At 37.0% G+C, this 23,907-nt stretch overlaps 1 protein-coding gene across 1 annotated transcript; it reads left to right on the top strand.

Moving 5' to 3' along the window:
• Positions 1 to 8,423: 8,423 nt before the first annotated feature.
• LOC126765069 (uncharacterized) lies at positions 8,424 to 17,767 on the top strand. The gene is made up of 8 exons (XM_050482682.1): positions 8,424 to 8,618; positions 10,666 to 10,951; positions 11,063 to 11,559; positions 11,621 to 11,918; positions 14,529 to 15,217; positions 15,322 to 15,678; positions 17,081 to 17,231; positions 17,314 to 17,767. Exons 1-8 carry the CDS (start codon positions 8,513 to 8,515, stop codon positions 17,600 to 17,602), a joined length of 2,673 nt encoding a protein of 890 aa, XP_050338639.1. The 5' UTR covers positions 8,424 to 8,512; the 3' UTR covers positions 17,603 to 17,767.
• Positions 17,768 to 23,907: the final 6,140 nt, after the last annotated feature.

Here is a 23,907-nt window from a genome sequence, read left to right as displayed (position 1 = left end):
CAACTTTCGGTACAGTTATAGCCGAGTACGCGATCAATACAGTTTCACTTATTCTTATCAATATTACTGGTAATAGTTATGTTAATTAAAAGCCGTCTTCGATTCGTTATTTCTGTGCTCGCTTCTGCTCTCTTGTCAAAGATATTGCACATTTGTAAAAGCAACAACATGGTTATCGAGTTGAATTCCTGCAATAGAGTATGTGGATACCAAATCAAAGAGGTAAAACCGTGTTTCAGATCAGTTTCACTATTTTGAATGGTTCAAATGGCAAGCGAACATGGAAATTTCTTTTTGTTTTCCTTGTATTTTTAAAACTTAAGATTTAAAATCAAATATAGTAATTTATAGCAAATAAAAATAAAGGGTTAAGGAACATTTTTTAACGCAAAAAAAACATTTCTCCACTTAGAAAGAATTATTGCACCATTGCGCATGCGTCAGAAAGCATGTTAGCGGATTTCTGCAGCAAATATGCTCTCCATTTGTTCGTTCGATTCGCTGGAGTGTAGCACCTGCAATCGAAGACAGCTAAAGTTAGTCTATATGTATGGCGGTTAAATTACAGATTTTAATCATCATGGGGGGTTCTTACTCGTTTACGGAATTTCACAACTGAATTCGAAATCTGCAAAAGAAAAAATACACAGTAAAACAAAGTTCCATCCTAATCGGCGTGTCTACGAACTTGTAAAGTTTCTTCAACTCGATAGTTTGGCTTCTACATAATAAAGAATTATTGCAGCATAATTTCTATGGATTTTTATTTAATTTTCATTACTAAAAATTTAGCATGAAAAGACTGAACAAATGAAATTTAATACAAGATTGAACAATATCAAGAAATGATTAACTTAAGTATGCCTAAATGCGTTGGCTTTTGCGGCATGCAAACCACTTCAACTTACAAGCATCATCACCTTTCTGCTAAAGGGTAATACAGAAAAGAGATTGAACACCAGTAGATCAGCGCTCATAAGCAACGCACTGGTGTTAAACAGTTCCAATGGCGCTCAAACAAAGCGCAGCAACAAACTAACTAATCCGATTGATTAATTAACTAATTAATAAACTAATCCGCTATGATTGATTGAGAAATACACAGAGAGCATAAAATCAACACATTTAAAATAGTGAATTTGTGAATTTTATTTATCTAGAGTAGTGTAAGATAGCAGCAGATGAGCAGTGAAACCGTTACATGTAATTTTATTGATTTTTATATATGTGGAAATTGATTTAAGCGCATTTATGTAAAAATGTTAAGTAAACAAAAGGGCTAAAATACATACAAATATATATGTAAATGTTTAACTGTAATTTATAGTTAAGTGTAACTGTAAACTAAATATTGGTAAACTGCTAAACTAACAGGAAACGAAAAAGCCGTCACAGTGAGAGAAGAGTGTGCAGTAAATATGAAATGGCGTTGCCAGCTGAACATGTGTGCATACGAGAATCACTTCAACTAAATTTTTAGGAAATAAAAGCGTAAAACAAAACATTTGCATTAAAATATGTGTAAAAAACCAAGAAGAAAGTCCTGCTGACATACATACATATGTATATGTATGTGTAAATTTACAGTTGATGAAAAGAGTTAAAGTTAATTAAAACAAAGCACTACAGCATCCCTAAATACAACTAAGCAACTTTGATTGTAAATCAGCATTTTTAATATGTATTTATATGAGGAGACCAGAGTTGCATAACTGCGCCTCTAACTGTATCATAAGCATTTTAAGCAAATAACGCTCATGAGATGTATGTATGTATGCATGTTTGTATTTCGAAAATGTACATTACTAAAAATTATGAGATAAAATAAGCTTAATTGAATGCAAGCAAGCGTTTGCGTGCACTTAACGCTGCAGCAAAGTAGACACTGAGTAAGAATTATTATTACGAGTATTTTTGTTTCCGTTAATTCTAAGCACTGCAGATTCACATATAAATACATATGTGTATGTATGTAACTACTTGCATACAAGTATTTTCTAGCAAGCGCAAACTATGTTAAACGTTAGTAGTTAAAATGTAATGAATTAAACTAAAGTAATCGATTTGATGCAGCACGTGCGATTGGTAAGAATATTTTGAAAAAATATTTAAAATAATAATAGTGCATATTAATAAAAAATAAAAAATAAATTGCTTCTTAAAGCTGAAAACTATTGCAAGAAATCTAATTGGCAATAAGTGTTTGTAAGTTATTATATGTATATGTAATTTTAACTATAATTGTACGTGTAATTATCGAAATAAAGTTAATTAAATTAATGTCCTAAATCTAAAACAAAAAATAAAGAAAATCATAACAAAACAAACGCCTTTTTTTATCAAATCTGCGCCGGATAATGTTGTAATGCTGCTAATTTGCACACATAAGGTTACACTTAAGGGGGGAGCATGCTTTAGAAGCTTCAAAAAATCGATTTTTTTCTTTTTGCTTAAATCTCTTTAAAAATTGTCTAAGAACGTGTCCCAAAATTTATAGATGGGAATTCGAAATATTTTGAATATTTGAAGCTACAAGGGAAATAGTGACCGAGAGTCTAACAGATATATTAGCGCTTGGGCAGAGAGCGAAAACTTTGACACGCGATTTCTCGGTTTTTCATTTTTACGATTTTTCTTGGTAGGCGAGCAGGATAAAAAAAAACTAAGCGTCGTATGGAATTGGCACAGAGTTTATTATCTTTGGCATTAAATAATCTTCTATTTAAACTAAAAAAGGAGAAAATTGGAAAGTCAAGTTTGAACATATTTTTAAACAACATAAAGTACAATTTTTTGATCAAAAACCACTTTTATAAATTTTTAAAAAAGTTTAGAATTTTTAAATTTTTTTTTGGAACTTTCTTAGTTTAACTAGAAGATAAGTTATTGACAAATTTGAATCTCTTTGAATTTTTGGTTTCCGATTGAAATTGCGACCTGTATCCTGCCCTCGTCCGACAAATGCAGTGCATCAGGCAATTGCTCCCCAAACCAAGAATATCAAAGATTTCGTATTCAAAAAATATGATGTTTAAATATACATATAACTGTAAACTCTAGAAATTTCGCTTTAATCAATAATTTCTTTCAATCCCAAAAAAATCCTCAAAAAAACGTTTTTTTAAGCCTCTTAAGCAGGCTCTCGCCTTGAACTGCTTTTTGTTGCCGAAACGTTCCGTTATGTCCCAACCCTACTCTGGCAAAAGAGGAGCTGAGGTGGTTGCAGATTAAAGCTTTAGAAATGATAAGTAAGAAATACTATAAAATCATGGAGATGGTGAAGTTGGCACTGGAGTAAAAATATATTTCAAACTCTCGTATTAAGCAGAAGATACAAGGAATGTAATCAGAATATTTAATACATATGTATTATATGTAGCATTCCAGACTAAAGTCTTTCATATACACCTGCATAGAAACAAAAGAAGATTTAAGCGGTGTATATCGATTGTTTTTTCCTCACAATTTCAAATGTACCCCGAAAAGCGTTGTCATCAAATAAAATAAAAAGAGATGACTAATTATATAATGGACCCAAGTGTGCCAAAATTCCATTGAATGAGGTGAAAGGAAAGCCTGATAATAGTAAATGGTCAAAGGTTGTTTACAAGAACTTGGTCTTGATCGATCAGTTAGTATGGCAGCTATAAACAATTCCTTCGGACATTTCATCATTGCTTTAGACAATCGTATATACCAAATTTCTTAAAGATATCCGGTCAAATGTTTTCCACACAGGAAATTGATTCCGACCGTTCTGTTTTTATAGCAGCTCCATTCTTTTTCTTCTTTTTTATTGATATAGACACCGCTCACACGGTTATAGACGAGTTTACAACAGCGCACCAGTCGTTCTTCCACTCCGCTGTTCGGCGCCAATTGGAAATTCCCAGTTTAGCCAGGTTCTTGTCTACTTGGTCTTTCCAGCGGAGTGGAGGTCTTCCTCCTCCTCTGCTTCTCCCGACGCTGTGTCGAATACTTTCAGAGCTGGAACGTTTTCATCCATTCGGACGATATGACCTAGCCAGCGTAACTTAATTCACTATGTCAATGTCGTCGTATATCTCATACAGCTCATCGTTCCATCGACTGCGATATTCGCTGTTGCCAATGCGCTAGGGACCATAAATCTTCCGCAGAACATTTCTCTCGAAAACTCGTAACGTCGACTCATCAGATGTTGTCATCGTCCATGCCTCTGCACCATGCAGCAGGACGAGGATGATGAGTGACTTATAGAGTTTGGTTTTGTTCGTAGAGAAAGGACTTTTCTTCTCAATTGCCTACTCAGTCCGAACTGCTACAAGTTGGCAAGAGTTATTCAGTCCTGGATTTCGAGGCTGACGTTGTTGTTGGTGTTGATGCTGGTTCCTAGCTAGACGAAACTATCTACGACTCCGAAGTTATGACTGTCAACAGTGACGTTGTTGCCTAGTCGCCAGTGCGATGAGTGTTTGTTTGATGACAGAGGATATTTCGTCTTGTCCTCGTTCACTACCAAACTCATTTCCTTCGCTTCCCTATCCTGTCTGGAGAAAGCAGAACTAACGACGCGGTTGTTGAGGCCAATGATACCAATATCATCAGCATACGCCAGCAGCTGAACACTCTTATAGAAAATTGTACTCTTCTCTTTCGCAGCTCGAATTGTTTTCTCGATCAATAGATTGTAGAAGTCATTCGATAGGGAGTCTTCATGTCTAAAACAGCGCTGGTTATCGAACGGATCGGAGACGTTCTTCTCGATCTTGACGAAGCTTTTCGTATTGCTCGACGTCAGTTTACACATCCTTATTAGTTTGGTGTGGATATCAAGTTCAGACATAGTGGCATAGAGATAGCTTCTTTTCGTGCTGTCGAAGGCGGCTTTAAAATCAACGATGAGGTGATGTTTGCCGATCTTCCTTTTACGGGTCTTTTCAGAGATTTGGCGTATGATGAAAATCTGGTCGATTGTAGATTTTTCTGGTCTAAAGCCACACTGATAAAGACCAATCAGTTTGTTAACGGTGGGCTCCAGTCTTTTCACACTGAATGCTACGATAGAATTTTATACGCGATGTTAGCAAGGCTTAGCCCACGGTAGTTGACGCAGATTGTGGTGATACCTTTTAGTGGATTGCGCAGAGCACACTTAAATTCAAATCGTCGGCATGCTTTCGTCCGACCATATTCTACAAGAAAGCTGATGCATGCTCTTTATCAATCCTTCGCTGCCGTATTGAGCCAGTGCTCCTGTTTCTCACCAAGAAGCTGCTGAGTTTTCGGACTGCCGATACCGGACCATTATAGCATATATCTGGGATATAAACTGAATGATCAAAACAAAGATGTTTTATGAACGAAATTCGGCATGTGCTCTTGTTCAAAACAATACTACATACATATGTACGTACAATAGTTGAAGAAACTTAAATCAGAGAATATATGGCATACTGAACTATCGAAATGAAATGCTTGTATGGAAAGCTTTTTTATTTGACGAGATCTTTTCAAGAATATTTGCATGGATAGTTTGGTTAACGCAATGAGAAAACTTTTATATTTCTGAAGGGTATTATAGCTCCGGCGCAACCAAAGTTTACTTGGTTTGTTTTCGTTAATTTATAAATTTACTCTTTCTATTGGAAAATATCAGTGCAGCCAATGTTATTTTTTAGCCTACAGGTCCAGGGCTTTGCCTTTATGCAAAAAGCTTTATTCCTTTTTCTGGAATAATAACGATATGAACTTGGAAGGAATCCCAGTCCCTGTTGTTTAATGTATATATGCCTAAATATGAAGCCAAACAATTAAATTGGAAGTCTAATATTATAAGAACTCCTACCGACATGTGGCGTGATGAAATCGGAAGATAACCCCACTTTTTGGTGAAATCCCATATCTACTAAAAGCGCTATAAGTCAATAACTAATTATGCCAAGACTTTAAATTTGATTCCTCCATATGATAAGAGTGGGAGTCGGTTTTGAACAATTGGGACCGCCCAACCAAAACTGTTCAAGACCCTAGGTACCAAATATGTGGACACAAGTATCTATAGTTGACTTTTAACTGAAAATATCGGTCAATGTCTGAGATATACAACTGAACTTTAGAGAGAAACCTTTACTGACAATAATAATTCTGTGTATCAAATATGGATTGAATCGGGTCAATACTGCCCTGAGGTCCCATATACCTAATAAAAAGATTTTCGAACTTCCAGGTGACTTTATGCTGGATATGTTGGTCAATATTTGAGTTATCTCAATGAAAATTACAGATAATATTTTACTCATAACAGTATATCTTTGTGCTTAAATTACGAGGGTATCAAATGTTCGGCTGCGCGTGAGCATAACAAATTCTTTCATTTGGCCATTTAAATTACCATAGTGTGGAGAAAAGCACATTGCTTTAAAGCTTTGGTGTTTATCTGTGTTTACAGAGAACTAACAATCTAGCGAATAGCACAAGTGAGCACCCGTGAAATTTTGTACACGAAAATATTTGCTCTGTTACTGTTTAAAAGTGCTTTCAAAATATTACGAGAGCTTTACAACACTAACGGTATAGCTTTTGGAGAAAATAAAAGTGAATGGTAAAACAAAGTACCTTACCCTAACCATGCCGCTCTCACCTTGTTCCAACTCTAAGTTCAATGGCTGGTATAGCAGATTGGGGAAACGGAATTGAGTTTTCATGTCTATTTGATTGTTCAGTGAGAACTACGAAACAGTTACATTATAGTTTAAAATTAATGCCGTCTAGCCCAATTTGTTCTGTTTTGAATTTCTGTATCTTCCAGGTATATTCTGTCGAAATATCCAAGACCAGCAGTAAGTATTATTATGAGGTCGTTAGAAATATATCCTGCATTTGAAAAGAGAATTGATGGTAAAAAATAGATATTTATTGGACGCCGTTAAAATTCAGAATGCGCCATCTGTCATTATGGAAGCTTTTAAGAACTTAAAACATATCTCATACATTCGAGACCAAAGCAAAATGAGCTCGTTTTGCTTCGTTTGTCATTACTTTCTCGGCGGTAAACTTATAATTATGATAATTTTGTCTTGAGTGCTTGTCTTAATACGGGGATTTATAGCTTCTTTGAACATAATAACAAAAGGAAAGACGGGGGGATTGTCCGATTTGAAGCTCTGAGTGGCCAAGGAACGTCACATCTCTTTGACAGCAGCCGTTCAGTTTGGTTCCTTTAGTTTTTTGCAACAAAAGCTGAATATTTAAAACATTTGTGGACAGCAATCTGAGCCAACATCCATCGTCATCGACTTCAATTGAAAGCTTCATATTGGTTAACAATAATGATTATGGGTCAAACAGCAGCCCAATCAGTTAATATTCACACAGCAAGTTGTGGCACTTTCCGAAGACAAACAAATAAATTTAAAAAAAGCAATCTAAATTGTGATAAGAAAGCACCCGGAAACTGTAATGATATTTCAAAAACAGGTAATTTGTTAAGTTGGTAGGACTGTTCTGAATTACTATGTAAAATATGAGCGTGAACTGTCAACCAGTTTATTTATAGCTGCTGCTTAAGTCGGCAAACCTCAGTAGTGCGTTGCGATTTTTAAAATGGATAAAAATATCGTAAAAAGAATTTGTCTCAAATTTTATATTTCTAACCAAAATTCGTGTATGGAGTCGTTGCGAATGTTGATAAAGGTTTACGGTGATTCAAAACCACAAGCCTACAAGTGGTACAAAGCCTTCGATGACGGGCGAGAGATCGTTGAAGACATGCCTCGTTCTGGACGACCTTCGACCTCTTAAACTAATGAAAATATTAAAATTGTGAACGATATGGCGCTTGAAAATCGTCAGCCAATTATTAGAGAGATGGCAAAAGAGCTCGACATGGAGGATTAATAAAGACTTCTTTTTGATCGTACTGAGGCGTTTGCGGTGGAACATCCGACGAAACAGGCTTAATTGTAGAAGAACAATTTATGGACCATGGAGCGAAGAGATAAAACAAAATTCGCTGAAGAAACTGAAGACCACCCAAAATGTGCCTCTGAAAAGTATTTCAAGGACTGGAAAAATCGTTGGCATAAGTTTACTACATCCGTTGGGGATTACATACTTTGAAGGCGACAAAATAAATGTTGATAAATGATTAAATATTTTACACTTTCCGTTCCGTTCACTTAGTTGTCGCAATGTAGCTCTTGATTGCTCTTATTATATAGAAAAAGACGCTCACTCTGGTCACCTTGACACAACATCGTTGACACACACACACACAAGCAGAGTAAACAATCTTTATTCAATAGGTGATTGGCTTCCCAATAAAATTGAGAAGATAACAACAATTCATACCTACAACCGTACATACATATGTATATTATCATCATCATATGTGCTCGCAGTGCAAACGTTAAAGGCTGTCGGTATTTTTTGAGTCAGTGTAGATTAAATGCAGCATCGTAGATCATCGCATTTTCGAACTTTAGTGATGTGGCTGAAAAATATTGAAAATAAAGCTTGTCTTCGACTGTGAATGTTCTTAAACTTCAAGTGCTGTGCGAAATTAAAATCTACAAAAATGTTTCAATACTTTAAATATTTATTAAGCGCGCAAATTGTTCTCTGTCTAATAAATACAGGTAAGTTATTTGAAATTTTGAAGATACACAACAAAATATATTTATATAATATTCACAAAGAACTATGCATGCATAAATATACCTATACTGTACATGTATATACATATTTAAATGTATGCACTTTATTGCTTTTTAATATGTACTCATCACATTGTGACAAAATAGTACCCTGAAATTGTAGTATAAATTCTCCAGGTAAAAGATATGAGTGCGATCTGTCAACCAGTTTGTTTATAACAGCTGCTAAAGTCGGTACACCTCAGTAGTGTGTTACAATTTTTAGAATGTGAAAAAATAGCGAACAAAGAATTTTTTTCAAATTATGTATTTCTAACAAAATTTTGTGTGTGGAATCGTTCCGAATGTTGGAAAAGTGATTAATTAGTATACCGGTGCCAAAAACGGTGATTCAGTTTTATCAAAAATACAAGCGTACAAGTGGTACAAAGCTTTCAAAGACGGTCGAGAGATCGCTGAAAACATGCCTCGTTCTGGACGGCCTTCGACCTTTTCAACTGCTGAAAATATTAAAAATTGAGGGATGTGGTGCTTGAAAATCATCAGGAAAGTGTTAAAGAGATGATAAGAGAGCTCGGCATCTCTCGCGAGTGCGTGGATTTCCGACTCATCCCGATAAAGCTGAAGTTGTTTCAAAGTGTACCATAAACAGGTCTCTTTGGATATGCTTAAATCGTTCCAATTCTGAACCCACATACATGGAGAGCATTATAACTGCCGATGAGACATGGGTTTATGAGTTTGGCATGCAAACAAGTCGACAATAATCGTTCCCATCTGTAACCCAAGACCTTTCACTCTCGCGTTTGCAAAGCGCAAAGCTGGGGAAATTCTTTCAGGCATTGCAAAACTTTGTATTAAAAAATATTTTTTAAGGATTCACTATTCTTTGTCCGAAGAAACCAAAAGGTTCTGTTAATTATAGGTCTTATACTATAACTACATTTTGACCAACATATACATATTAACGTTTTAAAGTCAGATATTGACTGATTTCATTTTTCATTATAAGTGCGTGTTTTGGAGATAGGCAAAGATCTGGACTAAGTGAGTGAACTTTTGACATAATTCAAGTTTTTTTCGGAACATATTTTCATTTTAGGAAGATAACTCACACATTTACCGATATATTCGGCATCTGATTTTCAGATATTAAGATTGGTTAGAAATCCTAATATTTGGTATAGGAGGGCTGAGGTGTATTCACACGATTTAATCCATTTTAGACATAAGGCTACACTGTTATCAGATAAAGATTGTCTCAGAATTTCATTGTGATAACTTACATATTTACAAATATTTGCAGTATAAAGCCAACGGCTCAAAATTATTTATATTAAGTATATGATTTCTAAGAGATGCATTGCCCTAATTTACCCATCTTTGGCATGGTTACCAGATAAAGATGCTTCTTCGGTTGAATAAAGATAAATTGCTTTAATAAATTCAAACGGAACTTTGTAGATCCTTGTGTTAAGTATATAGAGACTATAGAAACCAAAGACCCATTGTTTTTTAATTTTTGCCACCGCGACATTAATTTCTTAAAAGCATTTATAAACAGTAGGTTTTAATATACTATATGTATATTTAATCTACGTGCATCATCTGCGTGATGCAAATCTATGCTGTCTTATCTCTTTTTAACTGATTTTTTTCTGGCTTCAGCACAACTCAAATTTTTAATTTTTTATATTTCAACAAGACTAACACAATAAACTTAATGTTATGTTTTATAAAGAGAGGATATTTTTTTCTTAAAATGTTTTACTCTTCTGACAAATTAGGTTTAACTCGACTCTCTATTTCTCTCTCTCGCTTTGTGATCACCAATTTAACTGCGTATATCTTGGAACAAGAGCGTAAAGAATTTCATAATTTGCACTCTCTGTGTGCGTCTTACAAAACCAATTGACCAAAAATGATTATAATGTGGTTGGGAGAAATTCTGCTGATGTCAAAATTTGCTACAAAAGCAGCAACAGCATATTTCAATTTCTTGTTTATTTTAATATATTTTTTCCAACAGCGTTTTCATCAAATACTGAGTGGCCCTGTAAGGATAAAGCGAATACGAGCATACCAGAGTCCAATGTATGTGACGGTTTCGTTCATTGTACTAATGGACGAGATGAGACTTCATGGACATGTGCAGCGAAGCTTTGTAATGCGCAGCAATATCGCTGTGCTTACGGAGCTTGTATAGGCGCCGAACTCAAGTGCAACAAGCAAATTGATTGTTTCGATCGATCTGATGAGACAGACTTTCTCTGTGATCCAACTGAAAAGGTCTTCGAAAAGATGCAAGGAACATGGTGAGTTTTAAATTAGTTGACTTAAATTCTTAATTGCTTTTGTATTAATATTGTATGTATACATATGTATAAATGTGAATACCTAGTTTGACAATTGCACCACATTTACAGTTCAGAGGAAAAGTTCCAATGCAATACGGGCGAATGTATTGATGAATTGGACATGTGTAACGGTTTTGCAGATTGCAAGGACGCATCAGATGAGACTGTAAATGCATGCGCTCATTTAGAATGTTCAGATGGCTCATTTCGTTGTGCCTATGGCGCATGCATTAGTGTACAACAGGTCGGTAATCAAGTTTGGGACTGCCTCGACGGATCCGATGAACCAGTCGTGATTGTGCAAATCACTGATAGCTTAAAAGAGATGGAGAAAGAGAGAGATGAAGCAAAGCCTGTTAGAATATACTGTAATATACCGTATGACAAGCCTAACTTGTTGATTTTAAATAAAACCGGTGAAGTGGTTACGATTTTGAGCTCCTCCAGTAAGGTATTACAAAATGATACAGTGCATTTCGATTGTTTACCTAACTTTACATTGATTGGAATCGATCATTTGAAATGTGTGAATAATGATTGGTATCGACAGTGGCCGCATTGCGAAAGTAAGTTCTCCTACCTTAAGTTTCATTCACCCAACGTTGCCACGTTCCTCTTTTTTAATAGGGAAGGTGCAATTTCCGTGTAAGGACAATGAAATCACTTGCGACAACGGTGATTGCATAGACCCGGCAGTGGTTTGCAACGGTGTTAAAGATTGTGCAGATGGCTCAGATGAGATACTGCCGAAATGTGTGAATCGCACATGTACGGAAAATGAGTATAAATGCAAATATGGTGCCTGTATTCCTAAAAACAAACGATGTGATAAAAATAAGGACTGCGCGGACGGTTCGGACGAAACAACTTTGCTATGCACCGAGGATTATGAGAAATGCTCGAAAATACTTCAAGGCAGTTGTGAGTAAGTACTAGAACTGCTTTATATAACAATCAATAATATATACTTTGCACACTACCAAGCCGCTCAGCTTGCGTGGAGGCGCAAAAAATTTTCTGAAAATTTTAAAAAACTAAAGATTGCGAAATATTTCGAGATTTATACTCAAAATTATAACAAAACAAGTAAGGAAGGGCTAAGTTCGGGTGTCACCGAACATTTTATACTCTCGCATGATAAAGTGATAATCGAGATTTAATTATACGTCATTTACATATTTTTCAAATACCGTATTTTTGTAAAGTTTTATTCCGCTATCATCATTGGTTCCTAATGTACTATATATTATACAGAGAAGGCATCAGATGGAATTCAAAATAGCGTTATATTGGAAGAAGGCGTGGTTGTGAACCGATTTCAGCCACATTTCGTACATGTCATCAGGGTGTTAAGAAAACATTATATACCGAATTTCATTGAAATCGGTCTAGTAGCGCCTGAGATATGCTTCTTGGTCCATAAGTGGGCGGCGCCACGCCCATTTTCAATTTTTAAAAAAAGCCTGGGGGCAGCTTCCTTCTGCCACTTCTTCCGTAAAATTTAGTGTTTCTGACGTTTTTTGTTAGTCGGTTAACGCACTTTTAGTGATTTTGAACATAACCTTTGTATGGGAGGTGGGCGTGGTTATTATCCGATTTCTTCCATTTTTGAACTGTATATGGAAATACCTGAAGAAAACGACTCTGTAGAGTTTGGTTGACATAGCTATAATAGTTTCCGAGATATGTACAAAAAACTTATTAGGGGGCGGGGCCACGCCCACTTTTCCAAAAAAAACTACGTACAAATATGCCCCACCCTAATGCGATCCTTTGTGCCAAATTTCACTTTAATATCTTTATTTATGGCTTAGTTATGACACTTTATAGGTTTTCGGTTTCCGCCATTTTGTGGGCGTGGCAGTGGGCCGATTTTGCCCATCTTCGAACTTAACCTTCTTATGGAGCCAAGGAATACGTGTACCAAGTTTCATCATGATATCTCAATTTTTACTCAAGTTACAGCTTGCACGGACGGACGGACAGACGGACGGACGGACGGACAGACGGACGGACAGACGGACGGACAGACAGACATCCGGATTTCGACTCTACTCGTCGCCCTGATCACATTGGTATATATAACCCTATATCTGACTCTTTTAGTTTTAGGACTTACAAACAACCGTTATGTGAACAAAACTATAATACTCTCGTTAGCAACATTGTTGCGAGAGTATAAAAAACAGACGAATTTTTATATGAGTTGCAGGTATATATTTTGTCCGATCAATATAATGTGAATATAATCGGTCGGACGGCAATATGTACATTTGTTATGTGAAGAGAGACTAGAAGATCGTGAACAGTTTCGTCATATTTTTGGCAAATTGTTCTTTATTGTAACTGTACAAGGTGTGTTCCAAAGTAAACAGGACTTTAAAAAAAAAACAGAACAAATGGTTTTTTAGGGAAAATAAATTAATTTTATTCAAAATAGTCTCCTTCTGCTTCAATACAGCTTTTTACACGATCCAGAAGTATGTCGAACGAGTGTTTTAGCTCGTTGGCCGGTATGGCCGCCAGTAAGTCGGTGCAAGCCTTTTGAATGGCCTCTACGTCTGCATAACGCTTTCCTTTCATGGGCAAATGCATTTTTCCGAAGAGGAAGAAGTCCCACGGTGCCATATCAGGTGAATACGGGGAGTGGTTAATGGTTAAAAAGTGATTCTTGGTCAAATAATCGGTCACAATCGTCCTTCGAATGTTGGATTCTGAGCAATTTTTGATCGTGAGTCAATTTGTGTGAGACAAACGGTGCACACACCTTTCGTAATCCCAAATGTTCGGTCGAATTGCCATAAATCGATGTTTTGAAGATGTTCAATTCCATTTCCGTGAATTTCAATGATGATTTCGGCTGATTTTTGATGAATTCACGCACAGTTTCGATGGAATTTCCGGTGATCACGGACTTTGATTGGGCCACATCTTGATCGTCATTTATGTCCTCACGACCATTTGAAAACGTTGAGACCACTCGTGCACTCTGCTACGGGATAGGCAATCATCGTCATAAACTTGTTTCATCAATTGAAACGTTTCGGTAAAGGTTTTACCAATTCTAAAACAAAATTTAATGTTGGCTCTTTGTTCCAAGCTCATTTTCGCACCGATAACACAAACATACTGATATAGATGGCGCCGGATTCAAACAGTCCAGTTTACTTTGGAATGCTCCTTGTATATGTTCTACATTCATTAAGGAACTGTTTGAGAAGCAAGTTGCATGTAATAATGACAATATGTCTGCCGAACTACTGATGTTTTATTCCCTGAACTGGTCATTTAATTTTGCCACAACTTTTGTAACACCCAAAACGAAACGTGGAGGAACATATACGAGTAAAGAAGTATCTAAACAAATGACCAGCGCGACGAAGGAATGAGATTCGCCTAATTTGACTTTATGCTTTCGAATATAGGGAACTTATTACATAAGAATTATACAAGTTTTAATTATGTAAATGTTTCGTAGCCTTCTCGCACCGTGTTACCGATATCGCTCATGAATCTTAATTTGTAATTTTCACAGCTCGGATGAATTGGTGCAATGCCGTTCGCAGGAATGCATTTTCAACGACGATCTGTGTAATGGCATAATAGACTGCAGTGATGGCTCCGACGAGTCTGTTGAAATGTGTGCCCATATAGTATGTGCCGATGGAGCATTTACCTGTGGTTATGGTGCCTGTGTGCCCTACACAGCGCTCTGCAATGGCGAAGTAGACTGCGCCGACGGTTCGGATGAATATGCTGAGCTGTGTGCTCCCATAATAGAGGAGAAAGAGAAATATGAAGCGTTGCATTTCGATGATAGTTATGCAGCCAATGTAGAAAAATATGATGTGGTTAAAGAGAAGGCAATTTTAGTGGAAGAAATACTTTCAGGGCAAATTTCCAGTACAATAATAACTGAGAAGAATATAGCTGGCACGTCCAATATTATGCCCGAAGTCATCGGTATAAAACCAATTACACCAATTATATCTCTAGATGCGGAAATTCGAATACCAAACCGACGCTGCGCCATACCGGCTAATCGAATAGGTTTACGTGCAGCTGATGAAGATAAGAACGTAACACTGAAAGTAGGCAGTCAAGTTGACGTTAACACCATTGTCACATTCAGCTGTGACGAAGGCTGGTACTTGGTCGATGGAGACTCTATGGCGCTATGCATGACTACAGGCCAATGGTCCTCGGCGGTTCCAAAATGCGAAAGTAAGTTGTTGCTGCAAAATTATCACGAAACTGAAATTTGTATGTTATAATTTAATGCATATTATATATGTAAACATACATACATATATTTACTCTCTTCGTAGAACGTTGCCCACCGCACTGGAATGGTATATCGACCGACACTATATGTACATACGAAAATAAAACAACCGATTGTCAAGTATACAGTAAGCCTGATACAACTGCCGTTGTAACATGTGCTGAGGGTTATATATCTAGCTCTCCAAGTCAAAAATTGCGTTGCGGTGTTGATGGAGAATGGGATAAGACGAAACTAAAATGTAAGCCGCAGTGTGTAAAACAATCCAAGGATAAACCGATGATTGAGGAGGCGGGTGTGAGCATCTACAGAATCAGTAAAGATGACTTAAACCAGCAACAGCTCCAATATCAGATGGCTTGCAGAGGCACTATAATTTCACCGAAACTTGTGCTGACTTGTAAGTAATAGGATTTTAGTTTTAATGAAATACTCCTAGGTATTAGCCTAGTGATAATTATCAGATTGAGAAAGTAAATCGATTAGGTTGGGCGGTCTTGCTGATCTTGCTTAAATCATTCCGAAACTCAATAGGCTTCAATTAGGGTTACTTAGTGAAGACTTTGTTAAAAACTACAGTTTATGGTGCAATGTGAACGGGCGCATGGGCTCCCACTTTGGCTCATCAACTTTGCAGTGGCCAGCGATTCTGCTACTTCGAAGCAGTAGATCTACCGCCACCTAATGCAATCACTTTTTGTTCTTCTTCTTTACTGACGTAGACACCGCTTACGTGATTATAGCCGAGTTAACAACAGTGCGCCAGTCGTTTCTTCTTTTCGCTACGTGCCGCCAATTGGAGATTAATAGCGAAGCCAGGTCCTTCTTCACTTGGTCTTTCCTACGGAGTGGAGGTCTTTCCTATGGAGTGGACATCTTTCTCGTGTCGAATACTTTTAGAGCTGGGGTGTCCATACGGATTATGTTAATTTGCTGAACTATGTCAATGTTGTCGCATATGCGCTAAGGATAATAAATCTTCCGCAGAACCTTTCTCTCGAAAACTTGTAACGTCGGGTCAACGAATGTTGTCATCGTCCATGCCTCGGCACCAGATAGCAGGACGGAAATAATGAGTGACTTACAGAGTTTGGTTTTTGTTCGACAAGAGAGGACTTTACTTTTTACTACTGTCTGAAAAAAAAAAAAACAGTGGTCCGGTAGCCGAGATCTAAGATTGATCTTACATGAAACTTCCCCACCAATTTCTCTCCTTCCCTCCTGGCTTCGACCAGTACGTAAAAAGCTCACTGCGCCTCTGCTCCAGCGCCCTTCCCCCATCCACTTATCCCTCGTCGGTATGTGAGCAGGGTAAAAGCCGCCACGAGTGGGCTCTGCGAATCAGTGATCCTAGTTTTCAGCAAAGAAGTTGAAGTAGGGTGCTAACGACAACTTTTCATAAAGCATTAGAGAGTAGCGAACCGAACAAGCAAGTATTTGGATGTTATAAGCAATGGCGTAAACAAATAGAGAGAGGAATAAATCTCAACAACTTAACGCATTTATTTGGGAAAGTACATATTGATACTGGTGGTTCGCCGTAGAAAACAATAACATCGGCATTTCAAAGTTAAGGTGGCAATTTGTAATTTATAAAACTTAAAAAGAGTAACAAAAATATATACCTGTAATATGTATTATTATAAAAAAATATATTATATATTATTATAAAAAATTTTATACTCACAAAACCAGTTTCATCTTTACCCCTGCTATTATCGTGTATTCCATTGTGAATGAATTGTCCAATTAAATTTAGTTGAATTTTATGAGTACACATTCATAAGTTTTAATTCTTTCAGCCGCTTTCTGCTTCAACACGAATGACCTGAACAATTCGATTGCAGCTAACGACCCGATTTTATACACCGTTCTGCCGTCGAGTATGTCTATTGGGATCTTTGGTCAATACGAGCAACTTAATGGCCGTCACAATATATCTCAAATTATTATGTAAGTGATTCTGTTCCATATCCACTCAATGATGGATGATTAGTTTCAGTAAGCATTAATTTTACCATTTATCTTAACGCAGAGCTGATGCTCCGAATATTGAAGTCCAAACAGATACCCCAGCGATTGTTGTGCTCGTCGATTACTTTACTATAATTCCAAAACAAATTATGCCAATTTGTTTAGAGTTCCCACTTTCATGTAGAAACCAGAAAAATAATACGGATAACACAGACGGACTTCTTGAGGGCACAGCCATATTAAACAGCGAGGATTGCTTTGTCGTCGTTGGTTCAATGGAGTTTATATACATGGATAAGTACCAGCAGTGGCTCGAAATGAAAATGATGCTTCATAATTATCTATTGTAATCTTAGTCCTCAAACAGTGTTATATAACCGAAACCAAGTTCGAAGAATATACTTATAGATGAAGAAATATAACAGATAAATATATATAATATATAAATTTAAAATGCTAACAGATTACTTTACATTAAATAAATTCAATATTTATAAATATATAAGATTATCATATATAGCGCGACTATTGTGTGAGAACTTAATCCAAAAAAGGAAATCAATCAATAAGGAAAGTAACTCTATGCTGGTGTCTAAGTTTAGTGCTAGTGTTGCTACAGAATATAATAGTTTTGTTCTCCTAACGATTGCACGTATCATCCAAAACTAAGCGAGATAGATACAGGATTATATATATGTATATATGTACATAAATGATCAGGATGACGAGACAAGTTAAATTCCGAGTGGCTGTCCGCCCGTCCGTCCGCCTTCAGTAAAAAGATAGATATCTTCAGTTACAGCAAAAGAAATTTGGTAATGCAGATGAGCGGAGTCAGTCCATTATAATGCCCCAAAGTGCCATTAATCAAAAACCCATAAAGTGTCATAAATATGATACACAATGTTAACGCATCAGGCAGGGGCACCTGTGATTGAATTTTTTTCGATCGATTTGGAGAGATGTTTTTAAAACCATGTTTTTTTTTATAATAAAATAAAATGAAATGTAATTTAATTCAAATCTTATACATTGCTAACCGAGTTTAAAAATAACACACTGCTAAAAAGAACCATTTAATAATATATTCAGAGGTCATAATTTTCGCCATTATTTGAAAAATAATCTGTTTTCATTATCAAAATTGTTCTCATCGGCGCTACACTCAGTCGAAACACACTCCCTGATGTGGTGGGTAGGCCGATATGGTTCTCCAATTATTCTTAATTATCAAAATATAAACAATTTAATATACATACTTGTATAAAACTCATTTACACAAAATGTCACATTAACACTAACCATCGATGTTTCAATGAAGAAGGAAGCAACTCGGTTCATTTTAGGAACGACAACGTGATTATCGAGAGCAAATGATTTAGCAACATCGAAACAATAATTATAAAGCCCCGAACGCCTAGTATTCAATTGAGGGGTTACATGTATTTCCTCGGGTAAAACACCGCCTGTTTTCAAAAATTTTTTCTCGTATTAAAAATGAAATATTTTATTAGAATTTTTGATTCTTACAAACAAACACTAAAAACGAAGAAATTCTGAATTTTTTGGATAAAAATATTTTAAAATCGGCCATTGTGACGCCATATCCGGTCACCCTCGGAAAGAAATGTGCCCGCGTTGGCAGAATAACTCCTTACAGTGAAAAGATACGTGTTTTAATTGAAACCTTAACTTAGAAATGAAAGCATTGCTTCACAGAGGTTAAGGCGACGCTGTTTTTCGAAAAAAATGAGTGATTTTGAAACCAGTTGTGCCCAAATGATCTTTCAAAATGGGTTTCACTGATCCTTCCGATATTTTAATGATTACAGAAAGATCTCTGACTACTAATCGTCAGTTCTCAAGCACCAATTCCTTTATTTTTCTAAGTATTTACCATTGGCTTTTAAACATTTTGACCACTTTTCTGGCAATTTGTGAATACCATGTCAATAGAAATTTACGTCTTTTGAAGCATACTAATCAGACACCCAATTTATTACTTCTGCGCAGGAATGGAAGTGCTGTTCGGCTAATGCGCGTCCCGTCGATAAAAACAAATGTTAATCGGAAGGGACCAAGTCTGGTGAATACGATGGCTGAGGTAGCTGCTCTCAGTCAAGTACTTTGATTGTACCCTGAACTGATTTTGCTTTGTGTGCACTACGCATGATTCTTTAGAAAGAATCAATCGATCTGGCAAAGGCATCAAATATGATAGATACGCTGCTTGTAACGTTTCAAAATCGAAGACAAAAAGTTGAACAACATTTTCGATCCATTCATTCAGACCCCAAAAAAATGGCGGCAAAACTGAAAGTTTACAAAGAAAAACCAAGAATCTGCGGCCGACAAATAAACCGCGAACATTTTTGCATGAGAACTTGCTGGCATTCTTCGCAGAGTCTTGGTATACATTCCTCTTCCAGAACTGCGATGTCGACCTATACTCCATAATTCATAGTTTTCTTCGCAAATTCTACACACTTACTCTCTGAAATTTTTCCATTCAATATACAAACTGACTACAATACATTGCAAAAAAGTATGTCACCCACCCAGTGGTCCCATAAATGTTTGATCGGTGGACTACGATGGGATTTTCAATCCCTCGTTTGTCCTGTTCTGAAAGCGCGGCGGTCTTCTTTGTTGTGACAAAAACATGAACGAATGTAGTGACGGTGACTTTGTCCATAAGAAATATATTACGTACAAGCAACCGTTAGGTGCACAAAACTATTATACTCTGTAGCTCCATGTCGCAAGAGTATAAATATAAAGACGTATGAACGAGTAGCACTGCCGCTCCCACTCAACTGATAAACTGTTTCGTATCACAGAATTTGAAATTCACTTTAAAAACTTTTTGCTTACGAGCGCGAGATAACGCAATAATTCCAAGAAATTTATTAGCTACATATAAAGCTTTCGTACATAAACATTTGCATTTATATAACGTATAATATGAAATTAAATAATATGCAAATTTAATTTTAAACAAGCCCATCTCTCTAATTGCTCTTTTGATCAAAAAAGCTTAAAGCTTTGTTTCTGTAAAGTTCAAGGTCGCTTTTTACCGCCAAGGTCGGACGCATTCCCCTTTAAATTGGATATACTATGTACTTAAAGTTGTTATAATTATATTTTGACAAACACGACGACTTCAGAATTGAACTAGTCCCAGATGATAGCAACAGCAATAACATTTTTAAGATTTCACACTTCACTCATTGTATTAGATATACACATAATGTAAATAAGCTGAGAACTCTTTCCTGAGAATAGTATGTCTATATGTTAAAGATGGGTTAAATCGGCTAATATTTCTCTTAGCCCCCATATACCTATACTTAATGTAAAATAAAATTTTCAAACCCCCGACATACGTTATACCCCTTATAACAGCTAATACATATAAAAACTATCTTAATTAAATTAAGTTTCTGCTAAAGAAGCATATGTGCCTGAAATGTCGTCCCACAGTTCTCTTATACCAAGTTGCTGATGAGTGCTCTCAGAGAGTAGGAATGCAAGTCGAGTAGAAAACCTTGCTTCTGTTTGTTGACGTCCATTTTTTGCTGCACAGAGGTGTTTACGCATCTTGGCTTCAACAAGATAGTGGTCCAAGTCGATGTTAGCACCTTGGATGTTATGCACGTCTAAAACACTGGAGACGTATCTTTCGTCTATCACAACATGATCGATCTGGTTGGGTGCCTTTCCATCTGGAGACAGCCAGGTAGCTTGATGAATTTTTCTATGCTGGAATCTGGATCTACAGATAACTTGTATATTTCGGGCCCCGGCGAAGTCGATCAGCCTCAACTCATTTGGCGATGTTACCTCGTGGAGGCTGCATTTACCGACTATTGTGCCAAAGATACCTTCCTTGCCCACCCTTACGTTAATGTCGCCAAGCACGATTTTGACATCGTGGCGGGGGCAGCTCTCATATGTGCGCTCCAAGCGTTCATAAAAGACATCTTTGGTCACATCGTCCTTTTCATCGCATATCAGCGATATGTTGAAGAACTTCCCTTTGATACGGATTGTGGTTAGACGTTCTTGAACCGGGGTGAATGCCAGGACACCGCGATAGAGTCTCTCTCCCACACCGAATTTGCGCTCCTTTATATGGCCACTGTAGTAAATGCCACAAGGACCTAATCGTCCGTCTCAGTCTTTGTCCCGTCAATCGCATTTCTTCGACGTCGGTGATGTCAGCCTTTATTCTAATGAGGACATCAACCAGCTGGGCAGCGGCACCTTCCCAATTAAGGGCCCAGACATTCCAGGTTCATGCCCTCCAATCATAATCCTTAATACGTTTGCAGGGGCCGTCATCAAAAGGGGGCCTGTCGTCCGAGGCTGTTGATTAGTTTTCATTGGTATGGTTTTTGACGTGGCGAGTCCTAAACCAGCGCACAACCCTGAGTAGGGATGATTCGCCTTCTCGCTTTGGCTCGCCTTCAAACGGATGTTCTTTGGCTACCCAGAGGATACTTGGTCTAAGCTGCTTGCGTCGTATGTAATAGAATCGTTTCTAGCCACTCCCAGGTGAATGGCGATCAGAAACTTTCTTCACCTGCGTGAACTTCTCTACACATGACTCCATCCTCCAAACTACTACTTCATTCTAAGAGTTACATTGGTAGTGGACAAATCGGTGAAACTATCCCATACCAATCACAATATCGTCCAGGTACGAAAAATAAACCCAATTGTTTATTTGACAACAAGTAAGGAAGGACGAAATTCGGGTATAACCGAATGTATTTACACTCGCAATTCGCAAGGATTAAAGTCTGAGAAATACCTTCAGCCATTGCCAAAACTTTATATTTGCAATTTGTAGAAACAAATGGAATTTAAAACTGAGATTTATGGGAAGTAACGGTTGTTGTCCAATTTCGCGTTCCTAAAACTTTTCGATTCGTATTGTGAGCGGTAGCTGTATAAAACTACTTATTATGCTACATACATATACACTCATTACAAAATTATAAGATTCTTTAAAGCCTCCTTACAAGTTAAAACACTGTCCTTACTAGAATTGCGTTAAAGCTTTTTCCCTAAATTTTTCTTTTAAATAATTCGTTACTTACCACTTTTAAACCAGCGGCACTCCATAAAAAAAATCATAAAAGTCTGCGGAACAGAGAAAAGTATTAGCGGTCTTACGGCTTTTTAACACGAATTTTATGCATATTCTTCCGTAATTTTTAAAGCTGTACTGTTATGTTATTAATACTGTTTCCGAAGTAATAGAGTAGTAGAAAAACCCTTAAAAAAACTAGTCTGCTAGACTTAACAGCCATAAGTTCAGCGGTCTTATAATTTAGCATTGCATGTGTATAAGTCATAAAATCAAGCGGAAGTTTCGGAACTACGATTAAAGTGATACCTCCCTGCAAAAAGTAGCACCATTTTATGTACCAGTAAAAGACCACACTACGCTGTAACCAACACCGGACAACCGAAGTGCTCCAAACATATGGAAAATAGTTACATTAATTTGGTCATTGGACATGACCATATAGTCCGTATAAGGTTTGTTCGAAAAAAGAAAATCATTATAAGTAGTACAAGTATATGGAATTTAGGGTAGTATCGACCCGATCTTACGAGTATCTATTAGATATTATCATACCACATATCAAAACAATGCCCCCTGGGTTTCATTAAGCTAACTTAGATACAATCACCAATCACATGGAGTAAAGTCATTCGGATGTTCGAAAATTCTAATACCAGTTATATGTGGGGTATGTCAAGTTTCGCCCAATTTTATTTATTTTAGGGACAAAAATATACTGTTATGAGTAAAATATGCTCTGTAATTTTTATACTCAAAACTCACATATTGGCCGATATATGCGGTATAAAGTCATTTCTCTGGTTTTGATTCTTGTAAGTTGCAAGAGTATAAAATGTTCGGTTGCACCCGAACTTAGCCTCTCCTTACTTGTTATAGGTATATTTATGCAAGAAGACGACGCAGAGACTGGCAGACGGTAACCCATCGTTCAGGCCATGGATCAAGAGTTCGTCCTAGATAATATGCCCGATGATAGTTATAGGTATTCACGCAGAGAGCGTACCTAATGGGCAAAATCCGCGCCGGTACAACATGCCGGCGACTGTCGAGGTGGCATTTGTGGTTGTGTGCGCTGACAGCTCCAAGAGGTAACGTGTTACGGAAGTACGATAATTATCTCCCAGGATTGCAGACATCCGATATTATGATGTACCCATTGATTTACTGGAAAGGACAAGATGTATATCACCTTAATACCCCTCAATTCAACGCAAATAAAAATTAACCTGCATGTAGTTTTACTAATTCCATATAATGGTCCGCAATGTTAATTTGTTTTCTATGCCGTAGGACCCTACTTCCTCAATTCTTGGTAGATGTGTACGTAAATAGGGAGAGCGGAAATCTGCGTTATATAGGTCTGCATCAAAGCAAGTTGCATACCCAGAGCCATGTACACCTCCAAGACGCCATTGCAAACGACGACAATGTCAACCCGAATGACTTGGTTCACATGGTGATCCTCCCTTCGTCATTCGTTAACAGTCCCCACTGTTTGCACGAGTATACTCAATACGTATTTTCATTTATACCTAATTACGGGTGACCAGACCTATT

This window comes from Bactrocera neohumeralis, chromosome 2 (assembly GCF_024586455.1).
Source record: "Bactrocera neohumeralis isolate Rockhampton chromosome 2, APGP_CSIRO_Bneo_wtdbg2-racon-allhic-juicebox.fasta_v2, whole genome shotgun sequence".
NCBI classification, from domain to species: domain Eukaryota; kingdom Metazoa; phylum Arthropoda; class Insecta; order Diptera; family Tephritidae; genus Bactrocera; species Bactrocera neohumeralis.
The sequence above is the reverse complement of the archived record's forward strand: the minus strand, read 5'-3'. Positions and strand labels throughout refer to the sequence as shown.

What these genes read in the sequence shown, in the direction of transcription:
- LOC126765069 (XM_050482682.1), top strand. Translation starts at nt 8,513, where the DNA reads ATGTTCTTAAACTTCAAGTGCTGTGCGAAATTAAAATCTACAAAAATG. An exon ending in GAAAAGATGCAAGGAACATG is followed by an intron (nt 10,952 to 11,062) that starts GTGAGTTTTAAA and finishes CCACATTTACAG; the next exon opens with TTCAGAGGAAAAGTTCCAAT. An exon ending in AATATATCTCAAATTATTAT is followed by an intron (nt 17,232 to 17,313) that starts GTAAGTGATTCT and finishes ATCTTAACGCAG; the next exon opens with AGCTGATGCTCCGAATATTG.